Below are 16,620 nucleotides of genomic sequence, written 5' to 3' on the forward strand. Positions count from 1 at the left end.
TACTGCGAATGCGTTCAGTTTCCGCTATGATTACCGATTACTAACAATACAGAGCCTTGGATCAGTTTTTTTTGTTTGTCTTGACGGCACGTGGCACTGTTAACGAAGTATTCCAATTTTAATCGGAGTTAAAAACATTAAAAAATATATATATTGGCGAAAGCTAATACTGATTCTTATTCTATAATATCTCTATATGCATTTGAAAATCTTAACAATTCTTTGTTCAAAACTTGGTCGTCCTGAAAAGGACGGTTGGGTTTTTGTTATGTACATGACGAAGTCGCTCTCCTTCGTTTTTAGAACGTTTAAGCCTTCTTCTCGGTCTTTTTGGGCAACAGAACAGCTTGGATGTTGGGCAACACTCCACCCTGTGCAATGGTTACGCCAGAGAGCAGTTTGTTCAACTCCTCGTCGTTGCGGATGGCCAGCTGCAGATGACGCGGAATGATCCTAGTCTTCTTGTTGTCACGAGCTGCATTGCCAGCCAACTCGAGAACCTCAGCGGCCAGATATTCCATCACGGCAGCCAGATAAACTGGAGCGCCGGCACCAACACGCTCGGCATAGTTTCCCTTGCGAAGCAGACGGTGAATACGGCCCACTGGGAACTGAAGACCAGCACGGTTGGAGCGGGACTTTGCCTTTCCCTTCACTTTGCCACCTTTTCCACGACCAGACATTTTGCTTTACTTCTCACTAAATTCACTTTTCACACGGGAAACAAATGTTTGTGAGCCAGGCAGCTGGCGGCCAGACATTTATACTTTTTCGACCGACAGCGCGTTCGTTTAGGGGTGGATTGTGCCTTGGGCCGAAGAGTTTGTTCGAAAAAAAGTATAAGACGAACGCACGAACTGGGCTCCCATTATAACCAGTGAACTGTGTTTGTGAAGTGAGAAAATGCCGCCGAAAACAAGTGGAAAGGCAGCCAAGAAGGCTGGCAAGGCCCAGAAGAATATTACCAAGAACGACAAGAAGAAGAAGCGTAAGAGGAAGGAGAGCTACGCCATCTACATTTACAAGGTCCTGAAGCAGGTCCACCCTGATACTGGTATTTCGTCGAAGGCGATGAGCATCATGAACAGCTTTGTGAATGATATCTTCGAGCGCATTGCTGCCGAGGCTTCTCGCCTGGCTCACTACAACAAGCGCTCGACCATTACCAGTCGGGAAATTCAAACGGCCGTACGCTTGCTCCTGCCGGGAGAGTTGGCCAAGCACGCTGTCAGTGAGGGAACCAAGGCTGTCACCAAGTACACCAGCTCCAAGTAATTTTCTCTCGCTATGGATGCGTAGAAATATCAAAAACGGCCCTTTTCAGGGCCACAAAAATGTTTACCAAAGAAAGTACATTTTCAATATTCAATTTTTCAGCAATTCCTGCCAAGGAGATATATATAACATGTTAATATAAGTTGGACTTTTCTTTTGTTTTATTTGATCTTCAGACTAATCTGATTAATCTTTGCCAGTACCAAAGTCTGATTTTATTGACTTTCTTATAATGTTGATAAACATTATGGTGCTCACTGCGAAGATCAGTAAATTTAATTTAACAGACAATAGCAAAACGCAATAAACAATTAATAATATATGACATTAAAATGTCGAATTGAAAGATTATTTCTCTTAAAGACTTAGTTGTTTGTAGCCCTGAAAAGGGCTTGTTTAAATGAATCTTAGATTTCGAAATCTGAAATTGCGACTGTACAGCGACATGGAGCGTGTACGCAGTTTATTTCTTGGCTGCCGTTGTTTTTGCTTTCGGCTTTTTAGCGGTAGCGGGAGCAACTGCCTTCTTCACCACCTTTTTGGGCTTGGCAGAAGCCGCCGGCTTGGCTTTTGGTGCTTTGGCGGCTGCCTTTGGCTTTGCTGAAGTAGACTTGGCTTTTGCTGCTGCTGCTGGCTTTGCCTTAACGGTTCCCGTTTTCTTGGCATCCTTCGCCTTTGCCTTCTCGGTTTTCTTTTTCTCGGCGGTCTTTTTGGTGGCCACAGCCTTCTTTGCCTTGGGCTTCTTCTCAGCAGCTCCGGCAGCTTTCTTAGTGGTGGCTCCAGCTCCGGCCTTCTTGGCGACTACTTTCTTGCTTTTCACTTTCTTTTCAGCAGACGTAGCTTTAGGCTTGGGATCCTTTTTGGCGGAGGCCGATAGTTTAAATGAACCAGACGCACCTTTTCCTTTTGTTTGGATCAGTTTTCCGTTGACCACGGCAGATTTCAAATACTTTTTGATGAATGGAGCCAGTTTCTGGGCATCGCATTTGTAAGTGGCAGTGATATATTTCTTAATTGCAAGAAGAGACGAGCCGCCACGTTCTTTCAAGTTCTTGATAGAGGCGTCTACCATTTGCTGTGTTGGTGGGTGAGATGGTGGCACGGCGACCTTCTTTGCCTTTGCGGCAGTGGATCCAGAAGCCTTTTTGGCGGCCACCTTCTTCTCAACTGGCGCTGGTGGGGCAGCCACTGGGGAAGCGGACGTCGCAACTGCAGAATCAGACATTTTTCTTCACTAAAATACACTTTTTTGCTTCGAAAATGGCGCGCGCGTTTGTTGCCGACCTCCTTCGTTCGAATGAGAAGCGAGGAGGAGAGCACTTCAACTCTGGGTATGCAATCAGTCATTTGCTCTGCTAATGTTTGCTTGAAGTAAAAACTTATTTTTTTATTTTGTTCGTTTAGGTCTTAAATTCAATTAATGTTTTTGTTCTGTTGTATGCCCAAATATTCCATTAAGCAATTAGAAATGTAAAAATTGTAATGTCTAGTTTTAGTGCATTTTTATTAAAGCTCGAACTTGAACATTGACATACGTAACATGAGCATTTTATTTAAAAACATAGTTTTTAATTTGAATTCTTTCTAATATATTAATATTAAATAACACAAAGGAAAATTTAAACTTTTAACTTTAAGAATCAATTCACAAATAACCACATTTCTTAAGTAAAGGTATTTTATAACACGTTTTAGTTTGACCTTATGCTACATAAAAAGTAGTCTATGAGAATACGTCAGGCAATAGTTTTAGGAATTAAAAAAATATAAATCTTTTAAAATTGTTAAGGTATTTGTTTTTATCTTCAAAATATCATGAATATGCTTCAATACAGACTTGATTTAAAACATTATTATAAACGGTTTATCCAAGATGGCTTCCCTTGTATCCTATACAAAGGCATGATTAGGGTCACTGTCAAGTTAACATAAAAAAAAAAAATATTTTAACTGTTTCCATTGTAGTTTTTGTTTGTTAAATAAATAAAAGACTCGTTAACATGTCTGAATTTTTTCTTTAAGGTTTTCAAAAGTTTTTCGATTTTTTAAGGATGTTTAAAATCTGTTACGCTTCGTGTACCAATAGTATCACTTCAAAAAATGTTCTCTTTACAGTTCTTCATATAAAATCTAATTTTAATATTTTCCAAAGCATTTTATGTTTTATGTAACAAATAGAGCGAATATAAACTTATCTGACTAATTTTTATAAAGTTTTTACCCTTTTTCGATTTTTGAATGGTGTTTGAAGTACAATGAAGTTGCAACTTGCTACTACACACTATGTGTCGCTATTAATATGAAATATAAATTAGTTTATTTTTAGCATTTCTAATCTCGTTTAACAAATAAACTCCTCACAAACTAACTTTTCAGAAGGTTTTCAAAATATTTTTTTGATTTTTCAAAGATGTTAGAGATCTACGGTAGTTCGTGGTTGTTCAACAAAACCTAATCTTGTTTACTGCAGTGAAGAATTAACATTTCACCTTTAAATAGAAAATTTATAATTTTTGTATATTTTTTTTTTTTTTTTTTTTTTAAGTAATAAAGAGCTTATTGATGTTTTTTCGAGTTATTTTCAGAAAGTTTTTTAACAGTTTTTCGATGTTTTTAAGGGTGTGTAGTTGTTGTTCTATGCTACCTTACCGTGATAAATATTAAGACTGAAAAAAACATTTCCTTAGGCTGGTTATCAAAAAAAAAAATGAAATCCATTTTTACGATAGGTGTTAGAAAGTAAACCTTAAAATATTCAATAATTAAAATAAAAATTTAAATAAATATTCAATAAATTTTAATAAAAAAAAATGAAAATCTAATCTCATTGAGTATTTTTTGTGGTCCTGAAAAGGACCGATTTGTACAAAATAAAGCGCATTGCTGCCACTTGAAGCCGTCTCAACTTAAGCACGCTCGCCGCGAATGCGACGGGCCAACTGAATGTCCTTGGGCATAATTGTGACTCGCTTAGCATGAATGGCACACAAGTTGGTGTCTTCAAAGAGACCAACCAAATAGGCTTCGCTAGCCTCCTGCAGAGCCATCACCGCCGAGCTCTGGAATCGCAAGTCAGTCTTGAAGTCTTGAGCGATTTCACGCACCAGACGCTGGAAAGGCAGTTTGCGGATCAACAGCTCGGTACTTTTCTGGTAGCGGCGGATCTCACGCAGGGCCACAGTTCCGGGGCGATAGCGATGAGGCTTCTTCACGCCTCCGGTGGCTGGGGCGCTCTTACGAGCGGCTTTAGTAGCCAGTTGTTTGCGTGGCGCCTTGCCACCAGTCGATTTGCGAGCGGTTTGCTTGGTACGAGCCATTTTCAGTTTTCGCTTTCAATTCACTTCTGTTCACTTCACGTCTGAAACTAAAACACAGTGAACGTTCGGCGGGTCTGCTACCTACTTATATAGCAAATCGTGGAGGGTTGAACTGATCGAGAGAGCAAAAGAGCGAGAGGGAGACACAAGGCGTCTCGTTTGCCGAGCAAAGAGCAAGACAACATGTCGTTCGGACCCGCTCTGATTTTCTGGGTTTAGGTATAAATAGGGGCACGTCGAAATTGTAGTCAGTTCTTCAGTGACTTTCGTTTCGTGCAGTGTTAATAGTAAAGAGTAGTGAAAAATGACTGGTCGCGGCAAAGGAGGCAAAGGCTTGGGAAAAGGTGGCGCAAAGCGTCATCGCAAAGTGTTGCGTGATAACATCCAGGGTATTACAAAGCCAGCTATCCGCCGTTTGGCTCGTCGTGGCGGAGTGAAGCGCATATCTGGACTTATTTACGAGGAAACACGCGGTGTTCTAAAGGTATTTTTGGAGAACGTTATCCGCGATGCAGTTACCTACACCGAACACGCCAAGAGGAAGACGGTCACAGCCATGGACGTTGTGTACGCCCTGAAAAGGCAAGGCCGCACCCTGTACGGTTTCGGCGGTTAAACAAATCGTACAGCAGCCTGTACATCAATAAGCAATCAATCGGTCCTTTTCAGGACCACAAATTCATATTTTAAAGGAGATGAATTTTCAATTATATCTGTCTTTATTGGTTAAATGTACTTTTTTTAAATATTAATATAGCCAATGCTCAAAAAAAAAAAACTGGAAATATTAAACTGCACTCTTAAATGTAATGTTTGATTATTGTTGCCTGAAAGCAGACATCTGTTTTATTTTGCGCAGCTGCTGCTTTTGTGTCTTGCAGACTGTACTGAGGAACTGCCATGTTTAATTAAACGCTACTGCGAATGCGTTCAGTTTCCGCTATGATTACCGATTACTAACAATACAGAGCCTTGGATCAGTTTTTTTTGTTTGTCTTGCACGTGCCACGTGGCACTGTTAACGAAGTATTCCAATTTTAATCGGAGTTAAAAACATTAAAAAATATATATATTGGCGAAAGCTAATACTGATTCTTATTCTATAATATCTCTATATGCATTTGAAAATCTTAACAATTCTTTGTTCAAAACTTGGTCGTCCTGAAAAGGACGGTTGGGTTTTTGTTATGTACATGACGAAGTCGCTCTCCTTCGTTTTTAGAACGTTTAAGCCTTCTTCTCGGTCTTTTTGGGCAACAGAACAGCTTGGATGTTGGGCAACACTCCACCCTGTGCAATGGTTACGCCAGAGAGCAGTTTGTTCAACTCCTCGTCGTTGCGGATGGCCAGCTGCAGATGACGCGGAATGATCCTAGTCTTCTTGTTGTCACGAGCTGCATTGCCAGCCAACTCGAGAACCTCAGCGGCCAGATATTCCATCACGGCAGCCAGATAAACTGGAGCGCCGGCACCAACACGCTCGGCATAGTTTCCCTTGCGAAGCAGACGGTGAATACGGCCCACTGGGAACTGAAGACCAGCACGGTTGGAGCGGGACTTTGCCTTTCCCTTCACTTTGCCACCTTTTCCACGACCAGACATTTTGCTTTACTTCTCACTAAATTCACTTTTCACACGGGAAACAAATGTTTGTGAGCCAGGCAGCTGGCGGCCAGATATTTATACTTTTTCGACCGACAGCGCGTTCGTTTAGGGGTGGATTGTGCCTTGGGCCGAAGAGTTTGTTCGAAAAAAAGTATAAGACGAACGCACGAACTGGGCTCCCATTATAACCAGTGAACTGTGTTTGTGAAGTGAGAAAATGCCGCCGAAAACAAGTGGAAAGGCAGCCAAGAAGGCTGGCAAGGCCCAGAAGAATATCACCAAGAACGACAAGAAGAAGAAGCGTAAGAGGAAGGAGAGCTACGCCATCTACATTTACAAGGTCCTGAAGCAGGTCCACCCTGATACTGGAATTTCGTCGAAGGCGATGAGCATCATGAACAGCTTTGTGAATGATATCTTCGAGCGCATTGCTGCCGAGGCTTCTCGCCTGGCTCACTACAACAAGCGCTCGACCATTACCAGTCGGGAAATTCAAACGGCCGTACGCTTGCTCCTGCCGGGAGAGTTGGCCAAGCACGCTGTCAGTGAGGGAACCAAGGCTGTCACCAAGTACACCAGCTCCAAGTAATTTTCTCTCGCTATGGATGCAAAGAAATATCAAAAACGGCCCTTTTCAGGGCCACAAAAATGTTTACCAAAGAAAGTACATTTTCAATATTCAATTTTTCAGCAATTCCTGCCAAGGAGATAATATATAACATGTTAATATAAGTTGGACTTTTCTTTTGTTTTATTTGATCTTCAGACTAATCTGATTAATCTTTGCCAGTACCAAAGTCTGATCTTATAATGTTGATAAACATTATGGTGCTCACTGCGAAGATCAGTAAATTTAATTTAACAGACAATAGCAAAACGCAATAAACAATTAATAATATATGACATTAAAATGTCGAATTGAAAGATTATTTCTCTTAAATACTTAGTTGTTTGTAGCCCTGAAAAGGGCTTGTTTAAATGAATCTCAGATTTCGAAATCTGAAATTGCGACTGTACAGCGACATGGAGCGTGTACGCAGTTTATTTCTTGGCTGCCGTTGTTTTTGCTTTCGGCTTTTTAGCGGTAGCGGGAGCAACTGCCTTCTTCACCACCTTTTTGGGCTTGGCAGAAGCCGCCGGCTTGGCTTTTGGTGCTTTGGCGGCTGCCTTTGGCTTTGCTGAAGTAGACTTGGCTTTTGCTGCTGCTGCTGGCTTTGCCTTAACGGTTCCCGTTTTCTTGGCATCCTTCGCCTTTGCCTTCTCGGTTTTCTTTTTCTCGGCGGTCTTTTTGGTGGCCACAGCCTTCTTTGCCTTGGGCTTCTTCTCAGCAGCTCCGGCAGCTTTCTTAGTGGTGGCTCCAGCTCCGGCCTTCTTGGCGACTACTTTCTTGCTTTTCACTTTCTTTTCAGCAGACGTAGCTTTAGGCTTGGGATCCTTTTTGGCGGAGGCCGATAGTTTAAATGAACCAGACGCACCTTTTCCTTTTGTTTGGATCAGTTTTCCGTTGACCACGGCAGATTTCAAATACTTTTTGATGAATGGAGCCAGTTTCTGGGCATCGCATTTGTAAGTGGCAGTGATATATTTCTTAATTGCAAGAAGAGACGAGCCGCCACGTTCTTTCAAGTTCTTGATAGAGGCGTCTACCATTTGCTGTGTTGGTGGGTGAGATGGTGGCACGGCGACCTTCTTTGCCTTTGCGGCAGTGGATCCAGAAGCCTTTTTGGCGGCCACCTTCTTCTCAACTGGCGCTGGTGGGGCAGCCACTGGGGAAGCGGACGTCGCAACTGCAGAATCAGACATTTTTCTTCACTAAAATACACTTTTTTGCTTCGAAAATGGCGCGCGCGTTTGTTGCCGACCTCCTTCGTTCGAATGAGAAGTGAGGAGGAGAGCACTTCAACTCTGGGTATGCAATCAGTCATTTGCTCTGCTAATGTTTGCTTGAAGTAAAAACTTATTTCTTTTATTTCGTTCGTTTAGGTCTTAAATTCAATTAATGTTTTTGTTCTATTGTATGCCCAAATATTCCATTAAGCAATTACAAATGTAAAAATTGTAATGTCTAGTTTTAGTGCATTTTTATTACAGCTCGAACTTGAACATTGACATACGTAACATGAGCATTTTATTTAAAAACATAGTTTTTAATTTGAATTCTTTCTAATATATTAATATTAAATAACACAAAGGAAAATTTAAACTTTTAACTTTAAGAATCAATTAACAAATAACCACATTTCCTCAGTTAAGGTATTTTATAACACGTTTTAGTTTGACCTTATGCTACATAAAAATTTCTCATAGACAACGAATACGTCAGGCAATAGTTTTAGAAATTAAAAAAATATAAATCTTTTAAAATTGTTAAGGTATTTGTTTTTATCTTCAATATATCATGAATATGCTTCAATACAGACTTGATTTAAAACATTATTATAAACGGTTTATCCAAGATGGCCTCCCTTGTATCCTATAAAAAGGCATGTTTAGGGTCACTGTCAAGTTAACATAAAAAAAAAAAATATTTTAACTGTTTCCATTGTAGTTTTTGTTTGTTAAATAAATAAAAGACTCGTTAACATGTCTGAATTTTTTCTTTAAGGTTTTCAAAAGTTTTTCGATTTTTTAAGGATGTTTAAAATCTGTTACGTTTCGTGTACCAATAGTGCCACTTCAAAAAATGTTCTCTTTATAGTTCTTCATATAAAATCTAATTTTAATATTTTCCAAAGCATTTTATGTTTTATGTAACAAATAGAGCGAATATAAACTTGTCTGACTGATTTTATAAAGTTTTTACCCTTTTTCGATTTTTGAATGGTGTTTGAAGTACAATGAAGTTGCAACTTGCTACTACACACTATGTGTCGCTATTAATATGAAATATAAATTAGTTTATTTTTAGCATTTTTAATCTCGTTTAACAAATAAACTCCTCACAAACTAACTTTTCAGAAGGTTTTCAAAATTTTTTTTTTGATTTTTCAAAGATGTTAGAGATCCACGGTAGTTCGTGGTTGTTCAACAAAACCTAATCTTGTTTACTGCAGTGAAGAATTAACATTTCACCTTTAAATAGAAAATTTATAATTTTTGTATATTTTTTTGTTTTTTTTTTTTTAAGTAATAAAGAGCTTATTGATGTTTTTTCGAGTTATTTTCAGAAAGTTTTTTAACAGTTTTTCGATGTTTTTAAGGGTGTGTAGAGCCCAAGGTGGTTCGTTGTTGTTCTATGCTACCTTACCGTGATAAATATTAAGACAGAAAAAAACATTTCCTTGGGCTGGTTATCAAAAAAAAATGAAATCCATTTTTACGATAGGTGTTAGAAAGTAAACCTTAAAATATTCAATAATTAAAATAAAAATTTAAATAAATATTCAATAAATTTTAATAATAAAAAAAAAAATGAAAATCTAATCTCATTGAGTACTTTTTGTGGTCCTGAAAAGGACCGATTTGTACAAAATAAAGCGCATTGCTGCCACTTGAAGCCGTCTCAACTTAAGCACGCTCGCCGCGAATGCGACGGGCCAACTGAATGTCCTTGGGCATAATTGTGACTCGCTTAGCATGAATGGCACACAAGTTGGTGTCTTCAAAGAGACCAACCAAATAGGCTTCGCTAGCCTCCTGCAGAGCCATCACCGCCGAGCTCTGGAATCGCAAGTCAGTCTTGAAGTCTTGAGCGATTTCACGCACCAGACGCTGGAAAGGCAGTTTGCGGATCAACAGCTCGGTACTTTTCTGGTAGCGGCGGATCTCACGCAGGGCCACAGTTCCGGGGCGATAGCGATGAGGCTTCTTCACGCCTCCGGTGGCTGGGGCGCTCTTACGAGCGGCTTTAGTAGCCAGTTGTTTGCGTGGCGCCTTGCCACCAGTCGATTTGCGAGCGGTTTGCTTGGTACGAGCCATTTTCAGTTTTCGCTTTCAATTCACTTCTGTTCACTTCACGTCTGAAACTAAAACACAGTGAACTTTCGGCGCGTCTGCTACCTACTTATATAGCAAATCGTGGAGGGTTGAACTGATCGAGAGAGCAAAAGAGCGAGAGGGAAACACAAGGCGTCTCGTTTGCCGAGCAAAGAGCAAGACAACATGTCGTTCGGACCCGCTCTGATTTTTTGGGTTTAGGTATAAATAGGGGCACGTCGAAATTGTAGTCAGTTCTTCAGTGACTTTCGTTTCGTGCAGTGTTAATAGTAAAGAGTAGTGAAAAATGACTGGTCGCGGCAAAGGAGGCAAAGGCTTGGGAAAAGGTGGCGCAAAGCGTCATCGCAAAGTGTTGCGTGATAACATCCAGGGTATTACAAAGCCAGCTATCCGCCGTTTGGCTCGTCGTGGCGGAGTGAAGCGCATATCTGGACTTATTTACGAGGAAACACGCGGTGTTCTAAAGGTATTTTTGGAGAACGTTATCCGCGATGCAGTTACCTACACCGAACACGCCAAGAGGAAGACGGTCACAGCCATGGACGTTGTGTACGCCCTGAAAAGGCAAGGCCGCACCCTGTACGGTTTCGGCGGTTAAACAAATCGTACAGCAGCCTGTACATCAATAAGCAATCGGTCCTTTTCAGGACCACAAATTCATATTTTAAAGAAGATGAATTTTCAATTATATCTGTCTTTATTGGTTAAATGTATTTTTTTAAATATTAATATAGCCAATGCTCAAAAAAAAAAACTGGAAATATTAAACTGCACTCTTAAATGTAATGTTTGATTATTTTTGCCTGAAAGCAGACATCTGTTTTATTTTGCGCAGCTGCTGCTTTTGTGTCTTGCAGACTGTACTGAGGAACTGCCATGTTTAATTAAACGCTACTGCGAATGCGTTCAGTTTCCACTATGATTACCGATTACTAACAATACAGAGTCTTGGATCAGTTTTTTTTTGTTTGCCTTGCACGTGGCACTGTTAACGAAGTATTCCAATTTAAATCGGAGTTAAAAACATTAAAAAAAATATATTGGCGAAATCTAATACTGATTCTTATTCTATAATATCTCTATATGCATTTGAAAATCTTAACAATTCTTTGTTCAAAACTTGGTCGTCCTGAAAAGGACGGTTGGGTTTTTGTTATGTACATGACGAAGTCGCTCTCCTTCGTTTTTAGAACCTTTAAGCCTTCTTCTCGGTCTTTTTGGGCAACAGAACAGCTTGGATGTTGGGCAACACTCCACCCTGTGCAATGGTTACGCCAGAGAGCAGTTTGTTCAACTCCTCGTCGTTGCGGATGGCCAGCTGCAGATGACGCGGAATGATCCTAGTCTTCTTGTTGTCACGAGCTGCATTGCCAGCCAACTCGAGAACCTCAGCGGCCAGATATTCCATCACGGCAGCCAGATAAACTGGAGCGCCGGCACCAACACGCTCGGCATAGTTTCCCTTGCGAAGCAGACGGTGAATACGGCCCACTGGGAACTGAAGACCAGCACGGTTGGAGCGGGACTTTGCCTTTCCCTTCACTTTGCCACCTTTTCCACGACCAGACATTTTGCTTTACTTCTCACTAAATTCACTTTTCACACGGGAAACAAATGTTTGTGAGCCAGGCAGCTGGCGGCCAGACATTTATACTTTTTCGACCGACAGCGCGTTCGTTTAGGGGTGGATTGTGCCTTGGGCCGAAGAGTTTGTTCGAAAAAAAGTATAAGACGAACGCACGAACTGGGCTCCCATTATAACCAGTGAACTGTGTTTGTGAAGTGAGAAAATGCCGCCGAAAACAAGTGGAAAGGCAGCCAAGAAGGCTGGCAAGGCCCAGAAGAATATCACCAAGAACGACAAGAAGAAGAAGCGTAAGAGGAAGGAGAGCTACGCCATCTACATTTACAAGGTCCTGAAGCAGGTCCACCCTGATACTGGAATTTCGTCGAAGGCGATGAGCATCATGAACAGCTTTGTGAATGATATCTTCGAGCGCATTGCTGCCGAGGCTTCTCGCCTGGCTCACTACAACAAGCGCTCGACCATTACCAGTCGGGAAATTCAAACGGCCGTACGCTTGCTCCTGCCGGGAGAGTTGGCCAAGCACGCTGTCAGTGAGGGAACCAAGGCTGTCACCAAGTACACCAGCTCCAAGTAATTTTCTCTCGCTATGGATGCAAAGAAATATCAAAAACGGCCCTTTTCAGGGCCACAAAAATGTTTACCAAAGAAAGTACATTTTCAATATTCAATTTTTCAGCAATTCCTGCCAAGGAGATAATATATAACATGTTAATATAAGTTGGACTTTTCTTTTGTTTTATTTGATCTTCAGACTAATCTGATTAATCTTTGCCAGTACCAAAGTCTGATTTTATTGACTTTCTTATAATGTTGATAAACATTATGGTGCTCACTGCGAAGATCAGTAAATTTAATTTAACAGACAATAGCAAAACGCAATAAACAATTAATAATATATGACATTAAAATGTCGAATTGAAAGATTATTTCTCTTAAAGACTTAGTTGTTTGTAGCCCTGAAAAGGGCTTGTTTAAATGAATCTCAGATTTCGAAATCTGAAATTGCGACTGTACAGCGACATGGAGCGTGTACGCAGTTTATTTCTTGGCTGCCGTTGTTTTTGCTTTCGGCTTTTTAGCGGTAGCGGGAGCAACTGCCTTCTTCACCACCTTTTTGGGCTTGGCAGAAGCCGCCGGCTTGGCTTTTGGTGCTTTGGCGGCTGCCTTTGGCTTTGCTGAAGTAGACTTGGCTTTTGCTGCTGCTGCTGGCTTTGCCTTAACGGTTCCCGTTTTCTTGGCATCCTTCGCCTTTGCCTTCTCGGTTTTCTTTTTCTCGGCGGTCTTTTTGGTGGCCACAGCCTTCTTTGCCTTGGGCTTCTTCTCAGCAGCTCCGGCAGCTTTCTTAGTGGTGGCTCCAGCTCCGGCCTTCTTGGCGACTACTTTCTTGCTTTTCACTTTCTTTTCAGCAGACGTAGCTTTAGGCTTGGGATCCTTTTTGGCGGAGGCCGATAGTTTAAATGAACCAGACGCACCTTTTCCTTTTGTTTGGATCAGTTTTCCGTTGACCACGGCAGATTTCAAATACTTTTTGATGAATGGAGCCAGTTTCTGGGCATCGCATTTGTAAGTGGCAGTGATATATTTCTTAATTGCAAGAAGAGACGAGCCGCCACGTTCTTTCAAGTTCTTGATAGAGGCGTCTACCATTTGCTGTGTTGGTGGGTGAGATGGTGGCACGGCGACCTTCTTTGCCTTTGCGGCAGTGGATCCAGAAGCCTTTTTGGCGGCCACCTTCTTCTCAACTGGCGCTGGTGGGGCAGCCACTGGGGAAGCGGACGTCGCAACTGCAGAATCAGACATTTTTCTTCACTAAAATACACTTTTTTGCTTCGAAAATGGCGCGCGCGTTTGTTGCCGACCTCCTTCGTTCGAATGAGAAGCGAGGAGGAGAGCACTTCAACTCTGGGTATGCAATCAGTCATTTGCTCTGCTAATGTTTGCTTGAAGTAAAAACTTATTTCTTTTATTTCGTTCGTTTAGGTCTTAAATTCAATTAATGTTTTTGTTCTATTGTATGCCCAAATATTCCATTAAGCAATTACAAATGTAAAAATTGTAATGTCTAGTTTTAGTGCATTTTTATTACAGCTCGAACTTGAACATTGACATACGTAACATGAGCATTTTATTTAAAAACATAGTTTTTAATTTGAATTCTTTCTAATATATTAATATTAAATAACACAAAGGAAAATTTAAACTTTTAACTTTAAGAATCAATTCACAAATAACCACATTTCTTAAGTTAAGGTATTTTATAACACGTTTTAGTTTGACCTTATGCTACATAAAAAGTAGTCTATGAGAATACGTCAGGCAATAGTTTTAGGAATTAAAAAAATATAAATCTTTTAAAATTGTTAAGGTATTTGTTTTTATCTTCAAAATATCATGAATATGCTTCAATACAGACTTGATTTAAAACATTATTATAAACGGTTTATCCAAGATGGCTTCCCTTGTATCCTATACAAAGGCATGATTAGGGTCACTGTCAAGTTAACATAAAAAAAAAAAATATTTTAACTGTTTCCATTGTAGTTTTTGTTTGTTAAATAAATAAAAGACTCGTTAACATGTCTGAATTTTTTCTTTAAGGTTTTCAAAAGTTTTTCGATTTTTTAAGGATGTTTAAAATCTGTTACGTTTCGTGTACCAATAGTGCCACTTCAAAAAATGTTCTCTTTATAGTTCTTCATATAAAATTTAATTTTAATATTTTCCAAAGCATTTTATGTTTTATGTAACAAATAGAGCGAATATAAACTTGTCTGACTGATTTTATAAAGTTTTTACCCTTTTTCGATTTTTGAATGGTGTTTGAAGTACAATGAAGTTGCAACTTGCTACTACACACTATGTGTCGCTATTAATATGAAATATAAATTAGTTTTTTATTTTTAGCATTTTTAATCTCGTTTAACAAATAAACTCCTCACAAACTAACTTTTCAGAAGGTTTTCAAAATTTTTTTTTTGATTTTTCAAAGATGTTCGAGATCCACGGTAGTTCGTGGTTGTTCAACAAAACCTAATCTTGTTTACTGCAGTGAAGAATTAACATTTCACCTTTAAATAGAAAATTTATAATTTTTGTATATTTTTTTGTTTTGTTTAAGTAATAAAGAGCTTATTGATGTTTTTTCGAGTTATTTTCAGAAAGTTTTTTAACAGTTTTTCGACGTTTTTAAGGGTGTGTAGAGCCCAAGGTGGTTCGTTGTTGTTCTATGCTACCTTACCGTGATAAATATTAAGACTGAAAAAAACATTTCCTTAGGCTGGTTATCAAAAAATAAATGAAATCCATTTTTACGATAGGTTTTAGGAAGTAAACCTTAAAATATTCAATAATTAAAATAACAATTTAAATAAATACTCAATAAATTTTAATAACAAAAAAAAATGAAAATCTAATCTCATTAAGTACTTTTTGTGGTCCTGAAAAGGACCGATTTGTACAAATAAAAGCGCATTGCTGCCACTTGAAGCCGTTTCAACTTAAGCACGCTCGCCGCGAATGCGACGGGCCAACTGAATGTCCTTGGGCATAATTGTGACTCGCTTAGCATGAATGGCACACAAGTTGGTGTCTTCAAAGAGACCAACCAAATAGGCTTCGCTAGCCTCCTGCAGAGCCATCACCGCCGAGCTCTGGAATCGCAAGTCAGTCTTGAAGTCTTGAGCGATTTCACGCACCAGACGCTGGAAAGGCAGTTTGCGGATCAACAGCTCGGTACTTTTCTGGTAGCGGCGGATCTCACGCAGGGCCACAGTTCCGGGGCGATAGCGATGAGGCTTCTTCACGCCTCCGGTGGCTGGGGCGCTCTTACGAGCGGCTTTAGTAGCCAGTTGTTTGCGTGGCGCCTTGCCACCAGTCGATTTGCGAGCCGTTTGCTTGGTACGAGCCATTTTCAGTTTTCGCTTTCAATTCACTTCTGTTCACTTCACGTCTGAAACTAAAACACAGTGAACTTTCGGCGCGTCTGCTACCTACTTATAAGTTAACACAGTTAAGGAGTAACTTATAAGTCGGTACAAATATGTGGTGGTTCTCGGATCACCCTATTGCCTTTATGTGCAGATTAAGCATAAATCGCCTTTAGGGGCCGTGCCTGGTTCCCGGCGTGGTGAGTTATGCATTTTCTGCTTGTGTCAGCATTTTGGTATGACAAAGCGGTCGGCTCGCCGGCCACGTACAGCTTATAAGTTCAGTTTTAGTTCTGATTTTGAATAAAGAACATTTAAATGTAAAACTCCGGCATTGGCCGTTAACACTTATCTTATTGATTGAAATTGGTTATCGTGCCTTAAGGGCCGTTAGCAACGGAGTCAGTTACTCCCATCATAATCTTCCTAATAGAAGAGGAAAGAGAGCCAGTGGCAACCGCCCGGCTCACCCAGGAAAACAACCAGCCACGGGGACAAGTGCGCCTTTACCCCCACCCCCGGAATCAGCTACGGTTGTAGTAGGACAGCAGCCCCTTACCCTCACGGACAGCGGCGAGGGACAGAGAGTGGTGACCCGTCCTAAATTATAATTGGCACCCAACTCGATAGGATTCACGTCCCGAAATTTTAGACAAAAAAATATGTAAGTGGTCTGATCTTATTAATCAGCTTCAAATTGTGAAAAAACCAACACACACATACATACACTGTAAAAAAATAAATAAATAAAATTAAATAAATTATATAAAACACGCAAAAATCTAAAACAAAAAGAAAACCATTTAAGCTTTCCTTTAGCAGGTGTGATTTTTTTCGTAAATAAAAATATTTGCTCTACCGCCCTCAAACAACAAAATTTTTTTGTAGTGTTCTAACGCCAAAAGCCCGGTTATTTATATTAAATATATATATTAATATTTCAAAAATTCAAAGCCCAGTTTCTGCCGAATCA

At 40.1% G+C, this 16,620-nt stretch overlaps 12 protein-coding genes across 12 annotated transcripts; 5 read left to right on the plus strand and 7 right to left on the minus strand.

The window, feature by feature from the left end:
- Positions 1 to 240: 240 nt before the first annotated feature.
- LOC108098248 (histone H2A) lies at positions 241 to 740 on the minus strand. The gene has a single exon (XM_017201042.2). It carries the CDS (start codon positions 681 to 683, stop codon positions 309 to 311), a length of 375 nt encoding a protein of 124 aa, XP_017056531.2. The 5' UTR covers positions 684 to 740; the 3' UTR covers positions 241 to 308.
- Positions 741 to 888: 148 nt separating this feature from the next.
- On the plus strand, positions 889 to 1,324 carry LOC122320417 (histone H2B). The gene has a single exon (XM_043208558.1). The coding sequence runs from the start codon at positions 904 to 906 to the stop codon at positions 1,273 to 1,275; it is 372 nt and encodes a 123-aa protein (XP_043064493.1). The 5' UTR covers positions 889 to 903; the 3' UTR covers positions 1,276 to 1,324.
- A 333-nt stretch (positions 1,325 to 1,657) lies between these two features.
- On the minus strand, positions 1,658 to 2,548 carry LOC122320427 (histone H1-like). The gene has a single exon (XM_043208569.1). The coding sequence runs from the start codon at positions 2,498 to 2,500 to the stop codon at positions 1,739 to 1,741; it is 762 nt and encodes a 253-aa protein (XP_043064504.1). The 5' UTR covers positions 2,501 to 2,548; the 3' UTR covers positions 1,658 to 1,738.
- Positions 2,549 to 4,830: 2,282 nt separating this feature from the next.
- On the plus strand, positions 4,831 to 5,263 carry LOC122320431 (histone H4). The gene has a single exon (XM_043208573.1). The coding sequence runs from the start codon at positions 4,897 to 4,899 to the stop codon at positions 5,206 to 5,208; it is 312 nt and encodes a 103-aa protein (XP_043064508.1). The 5' UTR covers positions 4,831 to 4,896; the 3' UTR covers positions 5,209 to 5,263.
- A 488-nt stretch (positions 5,264 to 5,751) lies between these two features.
- LOC122320428 (histone H2A) lies at positions 5,752 to 6,233 on the minus strand. The gene has a single exon (XM_043208570.1). It carries the CDS (start codon positions 6,192 to 6,194, stop codon positions 5,820 to 5,822), a length of 375 nt encoding a protein of 124 aa, XP_043064505.1. The 5' UTR covers positions 6,195 to 6,233; the 3' UTR covers positions 5,752 to 5,819.
- Positions 6,234 to 6,378: 145 nt separating this feature from the next.
- On the plus strand, positions 6,379 to 6,835 carry LOC108101399 (histone H2B). Its single transcript, XM_017205719.2, has one exon. It carries the CDS (start codon positions 6,415 to 6,417, stop codon positions 6,784 to 6,786), a length of 372 nt encoding a protein of 123 aa, XP_017061208.2. The 5' UTR covers positions 6,379 to 6,414; the 3' UTR covers positions 6,787 to 6,835.
- A 320-nt stretch (positions 6,836 to 7,155) lies between these two features.
- Positions 7,156 to 8,035, minus strand: LOC122320426 (histone H1-like). The gene has a single exon (XM_043208568.1). It carries the CDS (start codon positions 7,998 to 8,000, stop codon positions 7,239 to 7,241), a length of 762 nt encoding a protein of 253 aa, XP_043064503.1. The 5' UTR covers positions 8,001 to 8,035; the 3' UTR covers positions 7,156 to 7,238.
- Positions 8,036 to 10,353: 2,318 nt separating this feature from the next.
- LOC122320432 (histone H4) lies at positions 10,354 to 10,782 on the plus strand. The gene has a single exon (XM_043208574.1). The coding sequence runs from the start codon at positions 10,420 to 10,422 to the stop codon at positions 10,729 to 10,731; it is 312 nt and encodes a 103-aa protein (XP_043064509.1). The 5' UTR covers positions 10,354 to 10,419; the 3' UTR covers positions 10,732 to 10,782.
- Positions 10,783 to 11,187: 405 nt separating this feature from the next.
- Positions 11,188 to 11,762, minus strand: LOC122320429 (histone H2A). The gene has a single exon (XM_043208571.1). The coding sequence runs from the start codon at positions 11,701 to 11,703 to the stop codon at positions 11,329 to 11,331; it is 375 nt and encodes a 124-aa protein (XP_043064506.1). The 5' UTR covers positions 11,704 to 11,762; the 3' UTR covers positions 11,188 to 11,328.
- A 125-nt stretch (positions 11,763 to 11,887) lies between these two features.
- Positions 11,888 to 12,344, plus strand: LOC122320430 (histone H2B). The gene has a single exon (XM_043208572.1). It carries the CDS (start codon positions 11,924 to 11,926, stop codon positions 12,293 to 12,295), a length of 372 nt encoding a protein of 123 aa, XP_043064507.1. The 5' UTR covers positions 11,888 to 11,923; the 3' UTR covers positions 12,296 to 12,344.
- Positions 12,345 to 12,676: 332 nt separating this feature from the next.
- Positions 12,677 to 13,569, minus strand: LOC122320425 (histone H1-like). Its single transcript, XM_043208567.1, has one exon. The coding sequence runs from the start codon at positions 13,519 to 13,521 to the stop codon at positions 12,760 to 12,762; it is 762 nt and encodes a 253-aa protein (XP_043064502.1). The 5' UTR covers positions 13,522 to 13,569; the 3' UTR covers positions 12,677 to 12,759.
- A 1,587-nt stretch (positions 13,570 to 15,156) lies between these two features.
- LOC122320421 (histone H3) lies at positions 15,157 to 15,671 on the minus strand. The gene has a single exon (XM_043208562.1). The coding sequence runs from the start codon at positions 15,627 to 15,629 to the stop codon at positions 15,219 to 15,221; it is 411 nt and encodes a 136-aa protein (XP_043064497.1). The 5' UTR covers positions 15,630 to 15,671; the 3' UTR covers positions 15,157 to 15,218.
- Between the last annotated feature and the right edge of the window lie 949 nt (positions 15,672 to 16,620).

The sequence above is a fragment of the Drosophila ficusphila genome, unplaced genomic scaffold, assembly GCF_018152265.1.
Source record: "Drosophila ficusphila isolate 14025-0441.05 unplaced genomic scaffold, ASM1815226v1 contig_535, whole genome shotgun sequence".
NCBI classification, from domain to species: Eukaryota; Metazoa; Arthropoda; class Insecta; order Diptera; family Drosophilidae; genus Drosophila; species Drosophila ficusphila.